General features: G+C 44.3%; 1 protein-coding gene and 1 long non-coding RNA gene across 2 annotated transcripts in view; one reads left to right on the top strand and one right to left on the bottom strand.

Annotated features, from left to right (window-relative positions):
* The first annotated feature begins 2,207 nt into the window (after nucleotides 1-2,207).
* LOC111870738 (protein obstructor-E) lies at nucleotides 2,208-20,030 on the top strand. Its single transcript, XM_023863246.2, has 5 exons — nucleotides 2,208-2,305; nucleotides 11,932-12,138; nucleotides 12,952-13,158; nucleotides 16,749-16,962; nucleotides 19,444-20,030. The coding sequence occupies exons 1-5, from the start codon at nucleotides 2,251-2,253 to the stop codon at nucleotides 19,484-19,486; spliced, it is 726 nt and encodes a 241-aa protein (XP_023719014.1). The 5' UTR covers nucleotides 2,208-2,250; the 3' UTR covers nucleotides 19,487-20,030.
* The window catches only part of LOC111870739, a 24,203-nt gene continuing 5,796 nt past the window's right edge, over nucleotides 7,870-26,276 (bottom strand). The window contains exon 2 of the long non-coding RNA XR_002843908.2: nucleotides 7,870-8,254. This is a non-coding gene — a long non-coding RNA (uncharacterized LOC111870739). The remainder of the gene's footprint in view (nucleotides 8,255-26,276) is intronic.

Here is a 26,276-nt window from a genome sequence, read left to right as displayed (position 1 = left end):
TTCGCACATCATTTTTACCATGTTTAGGAGAGTTTAACAAACTACAAAAACTTGCTTTCGTGTACAGGGCTTTAGCACTAATTAGTTGTCAGCAATGTGGGCCCCGAAATTCTGACTTTCCACACGCCACCAACTCGCCCTTTCACTGTAAGTCTCGACAAATTAGAAGTTCCTTTGTGAGGCCCCAGAAACAAGGCACAAACCGCAGCTCAGAGCTCTGGCCGAGGCTACTTCTGAGAACAAACAGGTAAGACAGGGGAAATGCTTTGGTTCACAGTACCTCACAATAGCGGGGCAAGCGGTAGCGTAGTTGGTAGAGACACTATGCAACAAGCCGGAAGGTCGCGGGTTCGATTTTCGATGAGGTCATTGGATTTTACAATTGACCTAATCCTTCCAGCTTTTAACAGAAATGAATACCAGGAATCTTCCTGGGGATAAAGGGTGGCCGGTGCGTGAGACTGACAACCTCAATTCCATCTGTAGTCGATTGTATAGAAATGTGTGAGCCTCAACGTCTCACAGCCTTATGAGCCTCCACTCGGATAGCTTTACGCTTACCTCATGAACAGGTCCCATTTCCAAAATAATTTTAAATAACCTATTTGAGTTACTGGCTTCCCACTGCATTGGCCCGGGCCTTAATCCCAATTCAGTACATGTGGGATTTGTGGTGAACAAAGTGGCACTGGGTGGATTTTCTATGACTGCTTCGGTTCCTCCTGGCAATTTTCATTCCAGCTGTTCCTGATTCAGAAGTGATCCTATCACGGACGCTATAAATAACACACTTTAAATGTAGAATCAGTCGGTAGAGCGACTGGCAGAGAGGTCGGAGTTCGAGTCCCGGTAGGATTAAGTATTTTCTCTTTTCCACGTCGTCCAAACCGGTTCTGGAATCCACCCAGCCTCCTGTCCAATGGGTAGCGGGGATTCTTTCACCGGTGGTAAAGCAGAAGGAGCGTGAAACAGACCACTCATCTCCAGCTAGTGCCGATCCCAAGAAAACACGGATCTATACATCCAATCCCATCTACGCTTTCATGGCATAGTGCTTAATTAGTTAAGCACAGGGACAACTTTACCTTAGCTTTACTTTAAATGTAGAAAACGTAAGAACTCTACACTTTCCTTATTTGTGTGTCTGTGTGTGTGTGAGTGTGGCTGTGTGTTCCGTATGGCTCTCACAGTAAACAGCGACTGTTTCCCTGAACAGCATTAACCGGTTGGGCTTTGTAACGGAGACGTAATGTGTTTTCTGCAAAGTGCGGACTGGATTTTTGAATGGTTAATCAGTAGAAGTTCAGACTTGGATGCTTTGAAGGAAGATAACATTCAGAGTGTTTGGCAGACTGTGCTGCCCGGCGACTTGTGTGGGCGTTAGAGAATTCGACTACCACTTCTTCACATTTACAGATAGGCCCCAATGGGGGAGCATGATGGGCGTCCAGAAAAGTCCCCGCGGTCGTAAGTTGTAACAGAAATTAACCTTCCTTTTAATGCGAAAAGCTCAGCCACTATATTCGAATTATCACACGGCAGGAACGACTTAGTAGTGGAAATGCGAACAAAATGGGAGAGACGGGGAGACAAGCGAACTATGCGCATTGGTGTACCTACAGACAGAGGTCTAATGCTAAACACTACGCCATGAAGACGTATGGAGGAGTGGATGTATAGATCCACATTTTCCTGACCTCGACACTAGTTGGAGGTGAGTGGTCAGCTTCATGCGCCGACTGCTTCACCCCCCGGTACCTATCGTATAGGAGGCTGGGCAGGCCCCAGAGCCGGTCTAGACGACATGGAGAAGCGAAAATCCTTTGCACAATTGGGACTCGAACCCCGACCCCTTGGTCGTCCAGGTACCCTGGTTCCTCAGACAGAGGTCTGATGCAAGAAATGTTGTTATACCTGTATTCGGGAATATGCACGTCTAAGACTACGAACTCATTTTTTCTGAATGGAAATTTCCATGGAAATTAAGACTGAGTGGACTGAAATACAGGTTTGCATACTTGTAAGGGGGTTCGGTTTCTGTTTTCATTTTTCATTCCGTTCCCGGGAAGTGTCCGCGGAATCATAAGCGAGTCCTAGATGGATGGAGGGGGTGAGAGGAGAGGGGTGACAGTGGAAATGAAGGAGCGGACCTTGCGAAATAACAAAACGTACGTATATAAGCCCAGGGGGAGGGGAGGGGGCAGCAGTCAGACTGCAGGCCGCAGGCGCAGTAGAGAAACGTCCGTAACCATGACTACAGCGTTCGCATCGCAGCTGCTGCTCGCACTGGTAGCCTTCTCAGCAGGTAAGCCTATTTAGATGGTTTAATGTACTATGCACCACCCTACTCTTACAGTCAAGTAGTTCTACAGACTGTATTTGTGAAAACTGATAAATGTGCAGGGTATTTTTCAGTATCCCGTTCTGGTTAAAGAGACACGGTGTTTCGAAACTTGGTGCTGCTTACGTCGTCAGGCGAAATTTTGAAACCTGCTGTGTTGGGTCCATTACATACATCTGGTCTCGAACCCCACCCCGGCGATGTTGTGTTAAGTGCTGTGTTGGCTTGTGAGTTGGCACCGTATAGTGCAGTAGATGGTTACGAATGTTTCGGGGGGACATACGGTCTCCGTTTTCACGGATGAAAACAAATGATTCACCGACACGTTGGTGCCCACCTAGCAGACTGTCAGTGAGTGTGCTGTGTTCGTGGCCTGTAGTCTAGGGGCTATACCTCGGCACTAGCTGGAGGTGAGTGGTCAGCTTCATGAGCGGCCGCTTTACCCCAGGGGAAAGAGCCCCCGGTACCTATTGGATAGGAGGCTGGGCGGGCCTCAGAGCGGGTCTAGACGTTACAGAGAAGAGAAAATTCTTGACCCTAGAGGGACTCGAACTCCGACCCCTCGGCCGTCCAGCTCGTAGCCATTCGCCATACCGACTGTGCCGCGTCTTACTGGAGGCCGTGTGTAATAATCTGAGCTGGGATAGTGAAATTCTATAAAAGAAAACTGTAGCCCTGAAACGCAAGTCATGGCGCCCCGGGACGAAGATGCGATTCTCTTGGGATCAGTGACTGGACTGAATAGAAATGCAACTGGGATCAGAGAGAATTGGAAGCACGCACGACGCATGGCTGGAAATAGAATTCCCGGACAAACGGCGGGGCTCTCAACTTCAGGACGGCCCAGAAGAAGATGGTAAGAGCGGCCACGCGCCCCTGTGGCTTGATGCTTCTTGTAGAAGGAATAAATTAGGGTAGTTGGACATTCAGGCTTCATGTGTAAATGGACCGTCGCAATGAATCCTGAAAGCGGGAAGGAACTGCTAGCGGAAGCGCCTTCAGCTCTGCGTTCAGTTTGTGGGACAAAATTCCGAAGTTTGGCGTCGTCGCTGTTTCCAACTGCCTGACATACATTGTGCGCATGGTTCTATCCCTGTACAACTTTCACATGCCTTCCTCCCTCCAGTGGCGGCTCGGTATTGCCACCAAACCGAAAGCCGCGTTTTTATCTTGCACACAAAAAAAGTCACACATTCTCACGAAGCTGCATGACCCCCGGGCCCCAATGAGAAAGTATCTCACGGTTATTCTGACACTGACCACTCACCTCTATCTAGTGCCGAGGCGGAGCTATACTTCCACTCCCCCATACATCTTTATGGTAATCGTGAAATTGTCCCTGTGCTTAACTAACTAAGTACTACGCCATGAAGGCGTATGGGGGTGTGGATGTAGAGATCCAAGTTTTCTTGATTTCGGCACTAGCTGGAGGCGAGTGGTCAGCTTCACGCCCCGGCCGTGTTACTCCCGGAGAAAGAACCCCCGGTACCCATTGGATAGCAGTTTGGACGGACCCAAGAGCCGGTCTGAATGACATGGAGAAGAGAAAATTCTTGACCCTACCGGGACTCGAACTCCGACCCTTCCTTCGTCCATCCCGTAGACAGTCGCTATACCGACTGAGCTATCCCGGTCTAGGTAAAAGAAGGTAAAGCTATCCCCGTAACAGGCCGTGGAGGTCCATAAGTTTGTGAGACTTCGAGGCTTTAACATTTTCTAGACAGTCGGCTCACAGATGGCGGTGAGGCTGTAAGCCTTACCTTTACCCCCAGGAAGATTCCTGGTACTCATTTCTGTCAGTAGTTGAATCCACCACAGGGTGGTATAGGTGTAAGTTAAGCACCATACCATGAAGACATGTGCGGGAGTGGAGGTGTAGCTCCAATGTTCTTGACCTCGGCATTAGATGGAGGTGAGTGGTCAGCTTCACGCTCCTGCCGCTTTACCGCCGGGAAAAGAGACTCCGGTCGCCATTGTATAGGAGGCTCGGTGGGGCCGCAGAGCCGGTCTGGACGTAGTGGAGAAGAGAAAATTCTCGAGCTCCGACCCCTCGGCCGTCCAGCCTTTAGCCAGTCGCTATACCGACTGAGCCATCCCGACTCCTAGGGCCATGGTGTAGTGTTTAATTACTTAACTACAGGGGCAACTTTACTATTACTTATCATACTGTCAACATTCATGTTAGGAAGTTATTATGCAGAGTTCATGAATGGCTCACGTGGCAAAACGGTGCCTTCAAGTTCCATGGAAATCGGTCAGCTGTCTCGAAACTTGGAGCTTGCCTTCCGTGACAGAGGAATGCAGCCTAACAGTCTAAGAGGGTGTGAAATGCGTTGATAATACGCTAGCATGGATCCCGTTGAAATTACAACTGGAAATCATAAAATATTCAGTAGAAAATACCGACGCTGTTCAGCTTTATAATTGCTCCGGAAAAGACAGCTGCGTTTCTAATGAAGAGCAAATTTGATGTAATGGCAATATTCCGTCCTTTAGTCTAGAATAATTCTTTTTCGAAAACTTTTGGAAACACGTAGAAATGGAAGCACCATGTGTATCCTGTGAGGAAGGGATTTTTCCTTTTTATAAACAGAAAATAATTATGATGTCATTTGAAAGTCAGAGTTAAGAGGAACAAGATGGCATTTAACACGACCCGGAAATGTGGGCGTGCGCACAGCCTCGCAAGGCTATACAACTGTCACTGCCTCACTCCCAGTACTCTGTTGCCATGGTTACACCTGCAGCAGCCTTGCGACTGTTACGGTTCTGTCTGCAGCCTCCCCTGATACATAAGTAGCATCAAAATAAAGAATATCAACAGGGAGTAGGAGGAGTCTGTCGTGGCGTGTTTGGAATCTGTCAGCTGGCCCAGACGGAGGCGTCGGACAAGGGTAACTGGAAATGCGACAGAGTATTGTAAGGGGTAACTCCAGCCTGCACGAACACGTACAGTAAACCCTCGCTAATCCGGGGTAAATGGGGGGGGGTGAATGTCATTCGAATTAAGCGATAATCCAGATTAGTGAAGCAAAAGCTAACCCTAAAAGACAAAAAAAAAAAGAAAAAAATAATTGGAATATTTAATGGTGTAAGTAGTGCCGATTAAAATAAATAAAAAATATCGCTGTAGAGCTACTATTTTAAAAACTATAAAAAGGCAAATACATATATTCATCAACAGAAGGCTCAGAAGTTGTACTTCTTTTTTAACGTAATAATGCAGGTTTGAAGAAACTGTCTCAAGTTTTGTCTGAACAGCCAAGTGACTCATCTGCCTCCCTAAATGTCATGTGCCATTTTTAAAGTATGTATATACTCAGCTGTGAACAGCTCTTTTCATATTTCTATCCACATTTTCTGTATTTGCACCTCCCCGATATGAGATGAATGCCCACAGGATGTACATGACGCTTTCGAATTCCGGCATATTCATGCACCTCCTTTAAAAGATTGTGTTGCTGAGAACGGTGAGAAATTCCTACCCAAAGGAAGAGCGGAGGGGGGCTGAGGAAATTTGAGGTCAGTAGATCAGGAGGATGTCCGGGCCTGAGAGAGAGGAAGTGAGAGCAACTGAAGAAAACTGCTCAATGAAGAGATTTTCGAGCATTGTTTCGCCATACACTACATTATTGTGGCGTATATACCCGTTGTAGGTAAGAACCTCGACACAAACAACAGGTACAACCACTGCCATGCAACAGGATAATAAACGGCCATTTCTGAGCAACGGCTCTCGGTAAACGTTCCCGCGGAAACGATATCTGAGCTATCTCTAGGCAACCGCCCATAACAAAAAGAGAGACTCTTGGAGGCGGTGAATCTCCACTGTTAGAAGCCGTTGTTAGGAAAAAGCTGTTGAAGACACAGCAGACTGGAAATATATTTAGCGGGTGCTGCGGTGATGTGTAGAATGTGGAGGTCAGCAATATCGCTGTAATCATTTGTAGCTCCGAGTGGTGTGTATAAGTGGTCAATAAATTCATTAGCCAATCCAAGACAGGTCTGTAATCACACCCCTAAAACGTGATATTTTTGTGGGGAGATGAGCTGTAATATAAATCGTACAAAGTTCAGTCGAGGTATCTGAGGGGACGAATCGACGTACGTAAATGAGAGGATTTTGTATGGATTCATCTGATACATAGAACTGGGGACGTTTCGGCGGCTTTGAGTTCCGCGAGTACGGTCACCGAATTGAGAGGCTTTTGGATACACCAAAATCTCAGGCGAACAGCCAATGTAAGCGTCAAGTCTGTGCCCGACGTTTCGGAGCCTGGTGAGTGTTATGACACAACACATGAACATAATAGCCATCACAACAACCCTCGATGATGCAGGGAAAGATAGTCTCCGAAACGTCGGACAACAAACCACTTTACCATGTACTCTCTCTATGTAAGCTTCAATATACGAGAGTATGGTCTCGTAACGCCCTGTAATTCGCAACCAGGGACGTTAAGTTATTTTTTATTCACCGTCACTCACTTGTACGGGGCACTTGCATACGCGCATGATGTCACATCTGAAGCTCGCCTACACAGTATTTCAAAATTCAATTCCTCTCACAGAGAACACATTGCATCTCCGCTACAAATCCCAACCGGTTAATGCTGTTTAGGGAAACAGTCGCTGTTTATTGTGAGAACCATACGGAACACACAGATATAGTCCATGCCTCACAGGAAATACATTACGTCACCGCTGCAAAGCCCAACCAGTTAATGCTGTTCATTGTGAGATCCATACGGAACACACAGATACAGTCCGTACCTCACAGGAAACACATTACGCCTCCGCTACAAAGCCCAACCGGTTAATGCTGTTACAGAAACGGACGCTGCTTACTGTGAGAACCATATGGAACACACAGATACACTGTGTGTGCACAATGCAGAATATCTTAACGTTAAACCAGGTGGTAGATATACTCGTAGTAGCCACTGTGCTTTAAAAATTAAAAGGATGTCAAACAACATTCCCCACTTTTTTGCTTTTTTGCGTTTGAACTTTTCAATGGAAACCGAGTTGCGGGACTGGGCAAATGAAGGAAAGTGGATGTTTTGCTCGAAGAATGAAGCGGATCCCACGAAATGACTAAAAAGTGATCTAGATGCGCAGTGACCTCCTTCGGTGGTGACCACATAAACAGACCAAGTTCCTGCCCGTCAAGAGGACGCAGCTCTGTGCCTGTTTCGCATGCACCCTTTCTGTAGCTTCGGACGCTGTAACAAGGGACTGAGGAAACCCTAAATTAGGATAGGTAGTGTACCCACCGAGGTTCGAACCCGATCACTTCCGGAACTTCGTGATGATAACATGTTACATCCATACAGGATAGACGCATGTAACTTACCCTTCCAGCAACTTCATATATCACTCACTTCAATATTTCAAGAACCTCACAATAAGCAGTGGAACGTATGTTGGCCATCAACACGACAAATATTCCAAAATGAACCAATCCGATTGTTTTCACATTGGTTTTATTTAATAATTGCTACATGTTTCGCTCCAATTACTTTGGGCCATCCCCAGACATTTTAATTAAATAAGTCTCATGTTATTGAAATATCCTACTTGGATTCATATCAGTGTTATTCATAATAATCATCATAATACATATAATTATTACAGAAATTGTAAAATAATTTCTAGATTTTTAAAAATTCCCTCCTCGTTACAGTGTAAAAATTCTGTGTTATTTGTCGCGTATTGCAGGCGGTGTTTATCTTCCAGGGTCCGCTGTTATGTTTTTATATGTCTTTGGTGCTGTTCACGTGTAGTGCCATTAGTTGTTTGGTATTTATGTGTTTCTTCTCGTCCTCTTGAATGTGCTGTGCACTTCTTATCTCGTGGAAGTTGGATTTTTGTTGTTCTGTTCCTGATTTCAATGTGAACAACTAAGTCCTGCTGTAAAGAACACTAAAATTAGTTTTCCAAATCATGCAGTTCTCCATTAATTCAGANTTCCTCCGGCCGGTTAAAGACAGCCTGGGCCTAAGGACACCGGGGGTATACAGTATCCCATGCGAGTGCGGGAAGGTCTATATTGGGCAGACAGGCCGCTCCATGGACACGAGGTTGAAGGAGCATCAGCGGCACATCCGTCTCGAACATCCGGACAAGTCGGCCGTAGCTGAACACAGCATCGAACTGGGACACCGCATTCAGCTTCAGAATACCTCCATCCTCGCCACCAAGACGCGCTATATGGATCGCATCATTAGGGAAGCCATTGAGATCGAACTGCATCCCGGAAATATGAACAGAGAGGATGGGTTTCGTCTCAGCAAGTCTTGGAAACCTCTTATCTGTTCTCTTAAAAACCGCCCACCGGGATATGACCTCAGACCCAGAAGGCCACAAGGCCATGACCAACCAACATAACAACAACCCCCCCTCAGCTTACGGTTAAAGCCCAGCCTTTTAACCTTGCTATTCTCTCCCCTACACAAAACCATGCTTGTCCCAGCTCCCTTCCCCTACCCCTCCCACACCATGCTTTCACTTGTTTACTTGCACTTCCCCCCTTCCCTCTCTGCTCAACATAGCTGGTATATTTCCAGTATGCTTTACCGTTTCTCACTGTGTTGTCGCTTGCAGAATTCTTATACTTTTTCTTCTACCCTGAAGATGGGGGCGATACGTTCCTCCGAAACGTCGGTTAACACCACATGTACACGGTGCCAAATCCCAGAAGACTGCTTTCTTCTTAGTGGTTGACAGTTTTCGAAGCCATTTAACTGAAAATGTGAAAATGAAGATGAGGCAGGAGAAAAGTGATATGGTTGTGATACCAGGGGGGATGACTGGCATGTTACAACCACTTGACGAGTCAATAAACCGTCCTTTCAAGTCTCATTTGCGGCGCTTTTACCGGGACTGGAGATGCGGGTCCACGGAGATGACGCCGACTGGACGATTGAAGAAACCTTCATTAAGTCAAATGTGTGAGTGGATTGTGGCTGCATGGAACACCATACCAGAAGAAATGGTTTCCAAACGTTTTAAAGTCACATCCATTTCCAACGCAATGGACGGGACTGAAGATGACGCTGTATGGCTGACATCACCTGACAGCGAAACTTCGAGCGAGAGCGACATCGACAGTAACGAGTCAAGTGATGAACAGTAATATGGTTCAATTACCGTGGACCAACTTCAGAAAGTGTCGCATAATTTATTCACGCGATGCGAAGCATGTTTGCAAGCAGAAGGGGGTCACTTTCAGCACCTGTTATAAAGCACGGTAAGTTTGTGTTATCTTTCTTACAGTATTCTTATAAATGTGTGCATGTACAGAAACTGATGTAAGGGTATCAGCGACACGACTGCACTCTCGCTAGCGGGGAGGGGCACAGTAGTCGCGGAGAAACGTTCCATCCGCTCTACGCTGCTGCCCCGGTTTCCTCGATCTTTGAACACCCTGTATTACTAATTATGAATATATTTTTTTAATGAAGTGTGATTTCGAATATTTCGAATATAAGCGGCACCCCAGTTTTCCTCTTGAATTTTTGGCAAAAAATGTGCGGCCTATACATGCGTAAATACGGTATATATATATATATATATATATATATATATATATGGCTCTACATCCCTTTGGACCTTGGCCGCTTTTGCAGTTTCTTAAACTTATACACAGTCGGCAGGGCTCCTTGAATGGGGATCAGCCGGTCACAATGCCGCTGCCTACACACACAACACGAACACAGAATAAAGGCACACGGACCTCCATGCCTTTAGTGGGATTCGAACCCATGATCTCAGCGTTCGAGCGAGCGAAGATACTCGTAGTTCATGCCTTAGGCCGCACGGCCGTTCACTCTGATCGGCTTCACACATATCAGAGCAGTAAAATGGAATGGAGAATAATGTCCTTAGGGATGTGAAGCCGTGAGGTCTGGTATAAGTTACCTCCTTAATTCTGCTGTGAAGATGGGCTACTGTGGGGAACTGTAGCAGTGACTGGGGGTGAGTACACCGTAGGTGGCTCCAAGGTGGGAAGCTGGTCAGGTAAGCATAGATCCAGGCATTCTTAGCCTCAGCACTACATGACTTCAAGCCCCGGCCCTATAACGAAGAGGAAAGCAGTCTGTGTGGCCGCAAGGCCAGGCTGGATCTATACCTACCGCTCAGTCTAAAGGTATCACAGCGGTGTGAACATGGACGCTCTCATTTAGATTGTCTTTTTGTAAACTCAGTAAGTACGAGTAACAAATAAATAAATGTATAAGGGGTGGGACTTCTCGGCCCTTGCACCGCGACCTATGGGTAACAATTCCTCTTCTCCCCATTCGTGCTACATGCCTTTCCCACCTAATCCTCGTCGACTTGATCATTCTAATTATACTTGGAGAAGAGTACAAGTTATGAAGCTCCTCATTATGCAGTTTTCTCCAACCTCCTGTCACTTCATCTCTCTTCGGCCCAAATATTCTACTGAGCACCCTCTTCTCAAAAACCCCCAGTCTGTGTTCCTCCTTTAATATCAGAGACCAAGTTTCACTTCCATACAGAACCACGGGAAAAATTATAGTTTGTATATTCTAATTTTCATGTTTTTGGACAGCAGACGAGAAGACAAAAGGTTCTGAACTGAATGGTAGCAAGCATTACCCGAGTTCAATCTCCTCTTAATTTCCTCCTGAATCAGGTTTCGATCTGTTACTGTTGGTCCCAAATATCTGAACTGTGCCACGTTTTCAAAACATCTGTTTCCTATCTTTATGTTATGATTTTGCCCTGCATTTTGGTGACGAGACAGCAACATGTATTTATTTTTCTCTGTGTTTACTTCTAGACCAACCTCCTTACTTGCGTCAATTAAAGTTTGTGTGTTTTTCTTTATGGTATCTACATTATCACCTAGTAGATTCACATCATCGGCATAGGCCAACAGCTGATGTGTCCCGTTTAATTTCAGTCCCACCTGGTTTCCCTGGACCTTCCTAATGGCATATTCTAAAGCAAAGTTGAAAAGCAGTAGCGATAAAGCATCTCATTGTTTTAGACCATTCTGGATAGGAAAATTATGAGACAAATTTTTGCCTATACAGATCTAGTGAGTCTTTTCTTCAGGAGATGTCCAAGTAAAGGCTGTTTGGGGACAGGGTGCTGAGGAGAATATTTCGACCGAAGAGGGACGAAGTGACGGGAGGCTGGAGAAAACTGCATAATGGGGAGCTTCGTAACTTGTACTCTTCGCCAAGTATAATTAGAATGATCAAGTCGACGAGGATGAGATGGGCAGGGCATGTAGTACAAGTTGGGAGAAGAGGAATGCATATCGGATATTGGTAGGAAAGTCAGAAGGGAAGAGACCACTATGACGACCAAGACGTAGGCGGGTGGATAATATTAAAATGGATCTTAGATAGGATGGGATGGTATGGATTGGATTACTGGCTCAGGATAGGGACCAGTGGAGAGCTCTTGTGAACACGGTAATGAACCTTCGGGTTCCATAGAATGTTGGGAAGTTCTTGAGTAGCTGCACAAGAAGGGCTCAGGCTCCATGGAGTTAGTTCTGTGACTGCCGTAGGTTTAGTAAAGTGCTCTACTATTGCGTCGTCGTGTTGCAGGGCGCGCGGCGTCTGCGCAGTTCAAGTGCCCCGAGAAGACGGGCTATTTCCCGGATCCCGTGCAGTGTGACCTGTACTACAAGTGCAAGCAGGGAGAGGCCGAGGAGAAGCTGTGTCCTGATGGCCTAGTGTTCGACGATTCAAACCCGAGCCAGGCTCGCTGCGACATCCCGGCCAATGTGGAGTGTGGAGACAGGAGCGAGTTGCGTGAGTAACACGGTGGTTGCATCCTGACCGATACCGGATCGTGATGTTAGTTGACCGTAGCGAATTTTGCCTAGGGAGAGATAACTTGAAGGAGTTTCTTTTTCCGATTATAGTCAGTTGGATGTATCTTAGGCACTGAAGTGCCTTGTACTGAGCCCGAGTCTTACGTAACGTAGGATGGATTATCTTCTGTGAATTCGGAAGAATCAGGGAAGAATACGAGTATTTTTCTGATTTTTCACTCTCTGTGCATTTAACTTGAGAGAGACTGAGGAAAAATAAGAGACTCGGAGGCAGGATAACCGGCCTCCAGACCGACAACCAATACCGACATTAATCTAAAATAAAGAAATAATAATATATGGTGAAGTGAAAGCCACTGGAGAGCCGAGAGAAACGGTCTTAGTTCTAAGACGCTGAACCGGCGCCATTTGGATATAAGAATAAGGGGAGAAATTCTGGAAATATGCTCACAGCTCAACAATTATTGGGAGTTCTCTTTTTTTCGGTATCTCTAAATATCGTGCAAATTACGGCACAGAGAACAGGGCAGAATAATATGTCTTGCTTCTCTGTAAAAGACTCATCGGAAAAAATTTATTCCCTTCGATGAATAAGAGTATTTATGGAGCTAATCTCGGGATGCGCACCGAAACACACGCAGGTCTTCGCGTGAAATTGTGACGTGTACACAGCTGTCAGAAAAGTTCCTTCCCCATTATGAATGCTTTTAGCGGTTTTGCAAGTTCCCACCAACTGACGAGTCTCACGGTGATGTGGTCCGCATTATGCCTAACTTGTTTCCTGTCACAGAGGACCCGCAGCCCAGCGAGGGCTGTCCACGTGCCAACGGATACTTCCGGCACTCGGACGCGCAGGTGTGCGACAAGTTCTTCAACTGCGTGGACGGAGTGCCCAACGTTCTGCCCTGCCCACCGGGTCTCATCTATGACGACACTCGCAGTACGTGCGCGTGGCCCTCCGAGAGCAGGAGGACTGACTGCGTGCACAGCAAGAGAGGTGAGACACCGACAGCGGCCCTCAAACTGGTTGGTGCAGCCATCAGCTGCTTGAACATAAACTCTGCATTCCTCCCACATAGTGTGTCTGTGTTCCGTACGGTTCTCATAACAAACAGCGACTGTTTCCCTAAAGATCATTAACCGGTTGGGCTTTGTAGCGGAGACATAATGTGTTTCCTGTGAGGTACGGACTGGGTCTGTGTGTTCCGTATGGTTCTCACAATGAACAGCGACTGTTTCCCTAAACAACATTAACCGGTTGGGCTTTGTAGCGGAGACATAATGTGTTTCCTGTGAGGCGAGGACTGAATTTTTGCATACAATTTACCGACTAAGATGGCTCAGGCGCTAATGCTCTAGACTTGAAATACCAATTTTGGCTGATTCACGTGTTATCTTGTCTGTGGTTACTCGTAGTTTCTCTCCACCTTCCAGACCAGAGCCCTGGGATATTATCTCCACAACCGATCCCTTCTATATCCTCTCCAATTGATCACTGACCAATCAATCCCCCATTCCCGGGAAGGAGACACTGAAATGGCCCTTACTGCGGGTTGTGTGCTGCGAATTGTTTCGACTGGCCTTCAGGAACCCGTCACCAACATTAGGTGCAAACTTGTAAATCACTGCGTAAATAAAAAATGTTTGTCGTTTAGAGTTGCGGCCGGGGCGTGAAGCTGACCGTACCTTCATCTAGTGCCGAGTTCAAGAACATGTAGATCTACGAGTATTCATCCACTTCCCCATGCGCCTTCATGGCTTAGTGCCTAATTAATTAAGTAAAGTAAAGTAAAGCTATCCCTGTAACAGATCGTGGAGGTCCATAGGGTTGTGAAACGTCGAGGCTCCCACATTTTCTAGACAATCACAGATGGCGGGAAGGTTGTCAACCCTACGCGCCGGCCGCCCTTTTTCCCCAGGAAGATTCCTGGTACTCATTTCTGTTAGAGGCTGAGTTGACCCCAGGGCCATAGTGCGGCTGGAAGGATTAGCTCAAATGAAACAATCGAATGACCTCATCGGGACTTGAACGCGCGACCTTCCGGCTTCTAGCATAGTGCCTCACTTACTACCAATGCCAAAGATTTTGTTCAATTTATTTAATTTCCTTGTACTGATACTGACTGCCCGGACAGTAACTGACGAAGTGTTGTGCGATTGTGACGTTGACACAGAAGGGAACCACGCCCCCTGCTCAAACGAACTGGCTCCAGAGAGCAACGCGAAGGCCACTGTCTGTCACGGATATGGGTGTATCGGTTCCTTGACATACCTCGCTACTACACTGCCCCCGGCTTAACCAGCGCGACCTCTGTCAGGTTCAGTTTCGCAAATTGAAAGCAGAAGGAAAATGGGGATCAAAAGTTCGCTTTAGCCAGAACAGAGGAGACATGTTTCGTAATGTGGCATACAAAACAACCAGCTGACTGAAGCATGCTTAGAAACAGGAAAAGTGAAATGCAAAAATTACTGAAGTGTCTCTCTCACATGGAAATTGTACAAAATCATTGGAAATGTTCAGGGGATTTGTGGGAAATTCTATTTATGCTCTTTTGAAAACCGACCAATATGGCTGAACATCGGAATTGTCCGTCACCTTGGTGAAAGTGTCTGTAACAATCAGCTTATGCCCTGGCGCTGCAGCACAGTCACACGAACAGTCCAGGGACCTACGCAATACAACTTCTTTGTTGTCCTACTAGTGGGATACTGCAAACGATGTGAAGAAGAGTGTTGAAGGTAAAGCTGTCGAGGCCCATAGGGTTGTGAGACGTCGAGGCTCCCACGTTTTCTAGACAAGCGGCTCACAGATGGCGGTGAGGTTCTCAGCTTTACGCCCGGCCGTCCATTACCCCCAGAAATATTCATGGTACTCATTTCTGTTAGAGGCTGGGTCGACCCCAGGGCCATAGTGAGGCTGGAAGGATTAGGTCAATTGAAAAATCCAGTGACCTCATCGGGAATCGAACCCGAGACCTTCCGGCTTGTAGCATAGTGCCTCAACCAACTACGCTACCGCGTGTTCCTCATAATATTGCCACGTGTCTGGGGTTCCATGATAATTAATTAATGGTTTGCGGATTATACGAAGTTGTTTTATTGGACAACTCGTTTACAGTCACAACTACAGTCACTCCGAAACCACGACTCCCAGATGATGCGACCTGATTTGTCCGTCTTTTCTGATCTGCCTTCAGATCTACGCTCCGGTCTTCTCTGACCTTGGCTGAGCTGAATTCTCAGTTCTGCTCCGTTGGCCACTGATCTCGCCTGTCCTGAGTCTGAGTCAAAGTCACATTGCGACTGACGGTCAGTCAGTCAGTCAGTCAGTCTTCGTGTCGAGCCCAATCTGGGGCTCATGACCACATATTTATTACTGTCCGACAGTTTCGGTCTTGTTATTGTGGGGCGCCCTCTCTGACGATAGGACGGGTCTGTCTTTTGTCAGAGTCAGTCTGTAGTATAAGTCATTTGTCATAATGTAAAGGATATTTACATTTTACATGTTAAATATGATAATAAACATGTGTTGTTGGCATTAACTTCACCGACAAGCGGCGGTCGCTCGGTCGGTATAGTTCGCTTTCGGACTAAAACCACGGTGCTTTTTGTTTTTTAGTTCATGGTGGTAAGTGGCTGTAGCCTACTTTGAAGTATTATCCCAGGATTATTTTGAGGAAGTGAGGAAAACCACGAGAATCCTGAGTCATTATACCCGGGGATTCTTAAAGACGCAACACCCGACCGCCATGCTCGGCCATGTTCTCGTACCTACATGACGCCATAACACATCTCAACACCGCGAGGGAGGAGGCAAACCAAGCGTCTGCCCCCCTTCCCCTCCTACTCTGATGTTTAGAAAATATGAAACATACCAAAACACCCGTAAACACTCGTAGTATAGACACACAACACAAGCGCGTATAAGGGAGGGGCTACACGCAGAATATTAGAACCACGAATAGGAAGCACGACAGTTTGCACCAACAATTTCTTAAACACATGATAATGACCAATGTCGGTCGAAACATCTAGTGCAATGTACAGAAACTTCCAAACAAGTTTCAGAAGGACGCGTTGCACGTGAGACGGTGAACCAGTGACAATGAATAATGTGCAATAACATGATGCTACATCCAATGGCACAGGATCGTGAACACAGCCCCCGGTATCGTCTGTGTGTTTTTTAATTTCTTTGGGGGTGGAGGAGACTGAGTCCGCTTGGTACGTCTGTCGCTATTTGGCCTATTTCCCCAGCCCTGGAAGATAGATGAGTGGAATGAGAATTGGCAGGGGAAACCGAAATATTCGGAGAAAACCTGCCCACAGTGCCACTATGTCCACCACAAAACCTACGTGATTCTGGCCTGGGCTCGAACCCGGGCTGCTGCGGTGGGAAGCCCGCGAATAACCGCCTGAGCTAAGCACGGTCTGGCATCTGTATTATAAAACAGAGGCTCACGGTTCCGGGGCGATTTATAGAAATAAATATTCTTAAACAGTTTAAATGAAAATGTGAACAAGCAAAATGTTGCCCCTCGCCAAGAAAAATCGTGTTTATTATATGAGCGTTTATTGTGTGCGCAGAATCCTTGGACGACGGCTTCTCGTGCCCTGAGGGCGAGGTGATCGGCCCCAACGGGCGGGCGCTGCCCCACCCCACGTTCCCTCACCCCGACGACTGCCAGAAATTCTACATATGTCGCAACGGGGTGATGCCCCAGCGGGGCAGCTGTCCCTCTGGGACCGTGTACAACGAGGTCTCCTTCAAGTGCGACGAACCGGAGAACGTGCCCGGGTGGTAAGCATAGTTACAGGCGAAAACGAGTTCCATAATCACGTGATTCGCTTAGGGCGGGTACTCACTATAACGCTGCAACGTGAAACGCAACGGTTGCTGCAACCACATTTGTCTAATGAGTAGGTCTTGATCTTCGTTGCTGCAACAGTTCGCAGTGACGCATCCGGATGTCGGTATTCTGGCCGCGCAGTGTGTTCCTTGACGTGTGGAGAGACATTTCATAATCGCAGCGTACCGTGGTCATGGAGTGGACTGGAGAATCTTGCCTTAATTTGATCGAACTGTATCGCAATTCAACATTACTCTGGGACAAACTTACAAACTTACTGATGACCTGCTTCGAGATCCTGACAAGATACTGCATGCTTGTGAAGCTGTCTCCGGTGGCTAAAAATCTCAAAGTAAGAGCCAGTTTGTCTTGAACTGATAAGCCTTCCTAAACTTTGTATCCTTCGTTTTTATTTTCGGTCCCACCAAATTTAATAAATATTCGAAGTCAATCGGCGACATACGCGTGATTTTTTGAACTGCCCACTTATTTCTTGAGATTTCAAATCTAAAAGCACATTGACATTACTTTCTCTTTTGTAAAACTCAGCTTGCCACCAACGCCAAAGATGTTTGTAATCGTTAATGAGGTAATGCAGCAGAATGTACGCAGCACTCGCGACTACTAGGCGGTCAGACGGCATGGTTGCATGTCTTCACTACGCACTCTGCGGAGCAACTAGTGTTCTAGTTTAGGTTCGGTGAACGTACACATCATACGTGGTTGCAGCAACCGTTGCGTTGCATGTTGCAGCGTTGTAGTGAGTACCCGGCCTTAGGCTAGGCTGCTTTGTAACACTGTGAGGCCACATCACGCCTTGAAGAGGCGACGTCCGTGTATTCTCCAGGATCTTGCAGAATGTGTCAGCTTTCTAGTAATGACGACAACATAAACTTCAGGGCCGCCTATAGGCAGACTCGACCGGATGAAAACGAGAATATTCGCGTAAGGCGATCAATCAAGCTGTGTTGCGCGCAGGAAAATAGTTCTCGTGTGGCAGAAGGTAAGAAACAGTCAAGTAGCAAGGGATTCACTGAGCATCTTGTTAGTTTACGGCGAGATATTTATTTTAAAGGACGATGGAAGATGGGCGAGACGTGCAGCAGGGATAGAAAAGATGTGAGATATAAGCACAAAATTGTAGTCGCATGCTTAAACTGGCAGTGGAGAGACATGAGAGACTTGTGACACGTGGTGTATGCATGAGTGAGGTTAGGAAGAAGCTTGCGGGTTGCATAACGATTGCGTGGAGTTCCCTAACTTTCTGTTTAATTATCTCGAAACTCTTGGACTCGCGGCGCCGCTGGTTTCGTGCGATTTACGTGACATATATTTCAGTGAGTTAAGCTGAAAATGCGCATAGAAACGAGTGTAAATCGTCTCCTTATTGTTGTCCGACTTCAACCAAACTCGAAAATTGACTAAAACTCTCTTTTATCAAATTTTATGAAAATGCGTTCTACTGTTACGTGTGACGAACTGAATACAGTGCAATTTTTTAAACTTTTCGGACTCAGAAAAATGGGCTTCTAGGAAATAAGGGGCGAAAGATTGAAATGTATTAAGCTGGCTCCAGATAAACAGAAAAATGGATTTGTTTGCGTGACTGAGCGACTATTAGCTTTTCGAGAATAGGCTCCATGAGTTTACCATTGGTCTCGACATGCATCCCCAAATTCCTTTCAATTAAGCGCGGAGGCAGACCATCTGGACAGACGCCTCTGATCTGCGCATGTGGTCCCTTGCATGGAGGCCAGGTAACACAGTGCCCTCAATAGAAGTTTATTTAACAAGTTTGTGCGGAAAGCAATCCTCCTTGAGAAGCCAACACTCGCTCAACTATTGAACAAATCCCCCGCCCCATTCTGAAGTTACAATTATTACAACCTACTCTGCGCCAGTTTAATCCAGTTAATCCGCTGTCAGTGACGTGATATTTGTAATTTGTTTGCAATCATTTGTCGATTAAAGCGGTAGATGCGGTCCTAAAAAATGCTCTCGTATATCCAAAGCTGATTTTCATACGAATTATGTAAAGAAACGGGGTGGGGGCACTTGTGCGCGCGGTGCAAGCCAACCCAGAGGGGCTATATTCTTTATTTATATCAACTTTTTTTTTCTTTGTTATTTCATTTCATTATATCAGGTTATAATACTTCCGCTGCGCGCAGACACTTACGCGCAGCTTCTATTGTCTTCTACGTCACGCAGTCGTCGGCCATGTTGCCTGTGTTACAGAACGCAATGGCGATAAAATGAGAAGTAAAACGACTTAAATGAAGAAGCTGGAATATATTCTTCAATCACATTAAACCGAAATTACGTAAATCGACAAGTGACCCTGCTTATTTTTATGTATACTGTTGTTTCCTTGAAGTTTGTTTATTATATTGGTTTATCTATTTATTTATTTATACGTTTTTATTCTGCAGCGAAAAGTGGTACGAAGATGAGGGGAAAAGAAGCAGAAAATAGGAATATGTGGTGACATCAGAAGAACACTTCGCATCCTTATCAGCTGAGGTGCAATTGTTGTGAGAGCGTCAAGTGGTGGAACTGAGAGTGAACTCAAAAACCAGACTGATAAATCAGCAGCAGAGGTGTCCCCTCCCACATTTAGAACGAGTGATCTGATATTGGCCAAACAGACTGATGAGTTCACAGGAAACTGAGGTTGAAACATGGCGTGATTGGGAGACACACACATAGACCAGGGAAAGAATGGACACAGATGATGGACTGGGGCTCCTGAAGGTAGCCACCTCCCTCCCCACCTCCCCCACCTCCCCTCCTTGAGCACCAATAACAAACCGATGAGAGAGCAGCTTGTAAAGGGAATGAGGCCAGAATAGACGGGAGAGGGAAAGTGTGTGTCCATTGTTTCTCTGACCGAACTTTACTTATTTTGTCCCCCTGCTGGGTATATGTTAAAATTTTACAAAAGTGTGGAAAAAGATTCTATGCAGAGTTCCCCGTTACTCGCCGATGCTTTTATTAAAATAAACTATGCTGAAATAATCGAGCCGTTTATTAAAAAGGGCATTAATTAAGTCCTACCAAACTTCACAAAAGTAACAAAACTATTGCGCCTCCCTATACAACGTCTGCTTCCATACTTCATTATGTTTCAGAAACCTACTCTTAAAGAAGCTATTTCTGCCATGTGACTCATCCGTATTTCAAAACTAACCACTCACCTCATCCACTTCTACGACCTATCCTGACTCATAAGTACTGTAGTAAGAGAACCAACTGATTTTAGTAGAGAGAGCACTCTCGTGCAGTTTCCAGTATGGAACATGTCCAGACTAGTGACAACCCATGGCCTCAAGAAAACCTAGCCGATTAAACTGGTAATTTCTTGTATCGCTGCTATACGTTGTAATGGGAACGTGATTTCCGAGTCGTTACTTAGCAACATACGTCTGGCTCTGGCCCCAGTATTCCGATTTTCAACCGTCACGTCACAATANAGCGATCGCAGCTGGAAACTGATTACTTACCTCCAACTAGTACTGAGGTCGAGAATGGTGGATCTATATATCCACTCCCGTATATGTCTTCATGACACAACTTTATGCCTTTATTAGACTATTTTTCGAGATTTTATTCAGTCTCTCCAGGAATATTCCTGCACAGTACCTCAAATTTAGTCAGCCACATAATTACCAGTCACTGATAATCCTACCACTTGGCACTACACAGTATCACCTACTGACAGCTAACTGTTCATTAACTACTGAAAACTTACCCATAGGTAATTAGCGTTTATGAAAGTCAAGGAGTCGAGCACAGTGAAATGCATTTCTCAACCCAGTATCACAATGCATAGTCTCCTAGCCAACATCCCAGATTGCTTGAAGTTAGCCGACTTTGGGTTGCCCAGAGGTGCTGGGACGAAGAACTTGCTGCTCTTGTATAATTTGGTAAATACAATGACTTCTCCAATCAGGATAACAATGAAGTCATTTACATTGATAGATGCCATTGTAATAAACAAGAAAGCTTTTGAATGCTCATCAGCAGTATTAGGTTTGGGTTATTCAGATCATTTGGCACAAATAATAAATAGTAATATAAGTAGGTCAAAGCGAGGCCCTGTAAAGAGTAGAAAAATACCTTTTACCAACGAAAGTATTGATGAATTTAATTACCTATTACAAATAGAATCATGGCAGGAGTTTTGTTTTAAATTTAGATGTAAATACCAGTTTTAATGATTTCATGAACTTGATCCTTTATTACTACTGTATATGTAGCTTTTCTACTAGAAACTGTTTATATGAGTAACATAGGGAAAAACAATTGGATTACCCAGGGAATATGTAATTGCTGTAAAAGAATGGGTGTTAAATGGTCTGAGAAAACAGTATAATATTTCAAGAGAAATGCAGGCTTACATAAAAAGGATATCATCTAACCTATAAAAGAGTTATTAAAGAAGCTGAACGAAGAGAAAGTCATAAGTACGATTTAAGAGGTAATTGTAAAACAAAAGCTCTGTGGCATGTAATAAATACAAAAGTTGGAAACTCATGGAAATATAATAAGAAAATTGAATTGAACCATGGAACATGAACAATATCAAATCCACAGAATGCTCAGAATGCTGCAGGTATGTTAAACACTCTTTTGTAGAAATAACTGATGATCTCATAAATCAAAATAGGAGTACAATTAATGCTCAGTCAAGTACGCAAAGGATAAACCGCTCTTCTAAAATCATATTTCTTTATCCAGTTACTGAACATATATCCAGAAGTGAAAAGGCAAATTATCTGCAGGATATGAATACATTTTGGAACGTCTTGTGGAACAATGTATAAAACATACGAAAAGCCACTAGTTCATATTTATAATGCCACATTAAGTTCAGGCATTTTCCCAGACAAATCAAAAACAACTAAAGTCTTTATAAAAAGGGGGACATCCACGATATAAAGAATTACAGACCTACTGCTATTTTATCGGTATTTTCCAAAATAATAGATATTAATGTATAATATGTTAATGCCATTTTTAGTGGATAATAATGTATTAAATGTCTGTAGAAGAAATGAATCAACTGACACAGCAAGTCAAACTTTCATTGAAAGTATACAGGGTGCCTTGGATAGAGGACTTCATTCCATAGGATTATTCTTTCATTTACTGAAAGCATACAATATGATAAATCACAATATATTATTAAATAAATTAAATGCATAAGGTGTAAGAGGTGAGTCATATTTGTGGTCCAAATCATATTTGCCAAATAATCTCCAGTCTGTTGAAATTAAGGAAACTGACTGCATGACATCTGATCATGCAAGCAGGTGGAGCACGGCGTGTGGCAAAGCTCAGTTCTTGAGCCACTTTTATTTTCATTATATAAATGATATCACAGAAAATGTGCAGGGGGCAAAGATGATCTTATTTGCAGATGATACAAATTTGTTAATTAGTGGAAAAGGCAAGTTTGAACTTCAATATAAAATAATAAATGTTTTAAAAGAGTAAGAAATATGGTTTAAAAAATATCTGATAATAAATTCCATAAAACAATTGCTGTCATTTCATTCAAAACATACGAGATTTTCTGTAATTCTGTCAGGACAGTGGTTCTCAAACTTTTTACCTCTGAGCCCCCCCCCTGACAAGAGAAAATACTCTCAGGCCCCCAGCCTGTTTTTTTTATCAAAATAGAAGTCATGGTATGCTTGACGTTTATTCAGTTTATTTTGGTTTTCTATTTAGCAGTTTTTTACTAAAAATTAAAGTATCACAAGATTAGGCCTACAATAAAATTTTGTTTTAACGCTTGCAATTACCGTATTTACGCATGTATAGGCCGCAGCACAATTTTCAGACAGAAATTATAGAAAAAAATAATTTTCTTGGAATATTATTTCAGGAGTAGAAATTATTCCGAAATTTGGCAACGTTTAACATTCCTAAGTTCGCAACTAGCGAAAATAACGGTACCGCTCGGAACAAAGGCATTGCGGGGGAGAGTTATAACCTTTTCGCCTTTACTTGACTTGCCTGGTTAGTTCTGAGTGAAACATGGGTCGAGTAAGAGCAGGTTATACGTCTAAATTTAAACTTCAAGTGGTGCGTTACACACAAGAACACGGAAATCGAGCAGCAGGGAGAAAATTCGACGTTGACGAAAAAAATGTGCGAAGATGGATACTAACGAAAGATGCCCTTGAAAAAACGTCACAAAATCGACAATCTTTCCGCGGAAAGAAAGCTAAATTTCCAGAACTTGAAAATAAACTTTTGCGATACGTGCGTAATACACGGGCGGATGGATTTTCAGTGTCTGTGGAAATGATTCAATTTGAAGGCCTCAAAATAGCGGACAGAATGAAAATTCCTCGTAATGAATTTAAGGGAAGTTATGGATGGGCAAGGCGCTTTATGGCCCGACATGATCTTGTAATTCGGCGACGGACGTCAATAGCGCAGCGCCTTCCCGACACATACCAGGAGAAACTGCTTGCATTTCAAAAACATGTCCTGAAATTAAGAAAGACGCACAACTACACCATGGGAGCTATTGGAAATGTTGATGAAACTCCTGTGTTCTTTGAAATGCCGGGTGAAAGTACAGTGAACAAAGCAGGCGAAAAAACAGTGCATGTGCGGACTGCAGGAGCAGAAAAGCAGCGGTGTACCGTAATGCTTGGTATCACTGCTGATGGAAACAAACTACCACCATTTGTAATCTTCAAACGCAAAACATTGCCGAAAGAAAAGCTTCCACCGGGAATTTTGGTGAGAGTTCAAGAAAAAGGATGGATGACAGAAGAGCTCTATCTGGATTGGTTGAAATCAGTGTGGTTTCGGCGCCCAGGCGCACTTTTACGTCAGCGGTCAATGTTAGTGGTTGACAGTTTTCGAAGCCATTTAACTGAAAATGTGAAAGTGAAGATGAGGCAGGAGAAAAGTGATATGGTTGTGATACCAGGGGGGATGACTGGCATGTTACAACCACTTGACGTGTCAATAAACCGTCCTTTCAAGTCTCATTTGCGGCGCTTTTACCGGGACTGGAGATGCGGTTCCACGGAGATGACGCCGACTGGACGATTGAAGAAACCTTCATTAAGTCAAATGTGTGAGTGGATTGTGGCTGCATGGAACACCATACCAGAAGAAATGGTTTCCAAAAGTTTTAAAGTCACATCCATTTCCAACGCAATGGACGGGACTGAAGATGACGCTGTATGGCTGACATCACCTGACAGCGAAACTTCGAGCGAGAGCGACATCGACAGTAACGAGTCAAGTGATGAACAGTAATATGGTTCAATTACCGTGGACCAACTTCAGAAAGTGTCGCATAATTTATTCATGCGATGCGAAGCATGTTTGCAAGCAGAAGGGGGTCACTTTCAGCACCTGTTATAAAGCACGGTAAGTTTGTGTTATCTTTTTACAGTATTCTTATAAATGTGTGCATGTACAGAAACTGATGTAAGGGTATCAGCGACACGACTGCACTCTCGCTAGCGGGGAGGGGCACAGTAGTCGCGGAGAAACGTTCCATCCGCTCTACGCTGCTGCCCCGGTTTCCTCGATCTTTGAACAACCTGTATTACTAATTATGAATATAATTTTTTAAATGAAGTGTGATTTCGAATATTTCGAATATAAGCCGCACCCCAATTTTCCTCTTGAATTTTTGGCAAAAAATGTGCGGCCTATACATGCGTAAATACGGTAACCAAAATACTTATCTATTGAAATGAAACGATATTTAACTAACAAGTATTAATTTTTTTTTCTGCAAAGAAAATCAAACATTCAAATGTCAAAGTTCAGTGTGATGGATGGGCCTGCTTTTGAGAACAAAGTTTATCAAAACATGGTGTAATTTCAGAAATGGCCACTCTAACTTCTTTAGCAATATCTAGCCTTGAACGATACTTTGACTTTATAGCTGCCAAAGGAGAAAAGCGTAAGTAAGTTGTTGTGAAAGGAATCAGGATATTCAATGCTTTTTGGCTGAAAGCTGGGAATTCCGTGCCAATATGTATCCAGAGCTCCAACAAAGACAATTCCTTAAATTTACTTTTTAATGAAGTATCACTAGTGAGATCGATGAGTTGTTCTTGCTCATTTACATTCAGAGATGATGGCCCAGGAGCATTTTCGAATGGATTTTTAATCCAATTAAATTTATCAAAATCATTGCAAAAGTATTTTTCGAAATGAACTTTCAACATTATGAGATGATCAAGTAGGCAGCTTTTTATGTCCATTGGAAGCACTGGATTATCAGTGTCTTGTACCATTGACACCAGAGTAGGGAACATGTCTAGCGTGTCACTTTCCATGCCGTTTCTCCAGAGCTCTAATTTTCTCATGAACGCCTTCACTTTGTCATTCCAAGGAAGTACAGTTGCCTCATTCCCTTGAAGTGAAGAGTTGATGATATTTAGTTTCTCAAATATATCTGTGAGGTGAGCCATGTTCCATAAGAAACCTTGTTGCTGAAACTATTTGCCAGTGAGTGATTTTCCCCATTTAAAAAACAGAACACCTCATGCTTCAGCTCAAACNGCCTCAGCTTAAACATTCTCTTTAATACCTTGCCTCTTGAAAGCCATCGAGCATCACTAAAAAACAACAGAGCGGTGTGTTCGGCACCCATTTCCTCACACAGCACTTTAAAAAGTCTAGACTTCAGAGGATTTGTCTTGATAACATTGACGGTTTTTACAACCGTCTGCAGCGCTTCATGAAGGGGTGGGCTGAGTTCTTTAGCTGCCAGAGACTCCCGATTTATCATAGAGTGAGTCCATACTGCTTCGGGAGCAACAGCTCTAATTTTTGTTTGTAATCCAGCACGGACTCAAGACATTGAACGGGCTCCATCTGTACATATGCCAGTGCACTTATCCCATGATATCCCATTTTCATTAAAGAAAGCATTAATCATGTCGAAAAGGCTTTGGGCTGTTGTTGTTTTCAAGGTAGGCTCACAGAAAAACAATTCCTCTCGCATATTACATTCATCAACAAAACGAACGTACGCAATCAAATGAGCATCTTTATGAATATCAGTCGCTTCGTCCAGTTGAATTGCAAAGCACTTGTTACGCAACTTCTCAATTAAATTCTGAAGTAAATCGTCAGAAATGTCTGAAATTCTTCTACAAACTGTGTCATTAGAGAGGGGGATATTTTTCAATTGTTGAGCAGAAGAGTCACCCAACATTGTTGATATTATGTTAATCACTGCTGGTAAAATCAGTGTTTCTGCAATTGTGTG

This window comes from Cryptotermes secundus, unplaced genomic scaffold, assembly GCF_002891405.2.
Source record: "Cryptotermes secundus unplaced genomic scaffold, Csec_1.0 scaffold204, whole genome shotgun sequence".
NCBI lineage: Eukaryota > Metazoa > Arthropoda > Insecta > Blattodea > Kalotermitidae > Cryptotermes > Cryptotermes secundus.
Note: the sequence above shows the minus strand (reverse complement) of the source record. Positions and strands in the feature narration are given on the sequence as shown.

Coding starts and splice junctions, on each gene's coding strand:
- LOC111870738 (XM_023863246.2), top strand. CDS start 2,251: ATGACTACAGCGTTCGCATCGCAGCTGCTGCTCGCACTGGTAGCCTTC. Junction 2,306..11,931: donor ACTGGTAGCCTTCTCAGCAG/GTAAGCCTATTT, acceptor GTCGTGTTGCAG/GGCGCGCGGCGTCTGCGCAG. Junction 16,963..19,443: donor CCGGAGAACGTGCCCGGGTG/GTAAGCATAGTT, acceptor TTTATTCTGCAG/CGAAAAGTGGTACGAAGATG.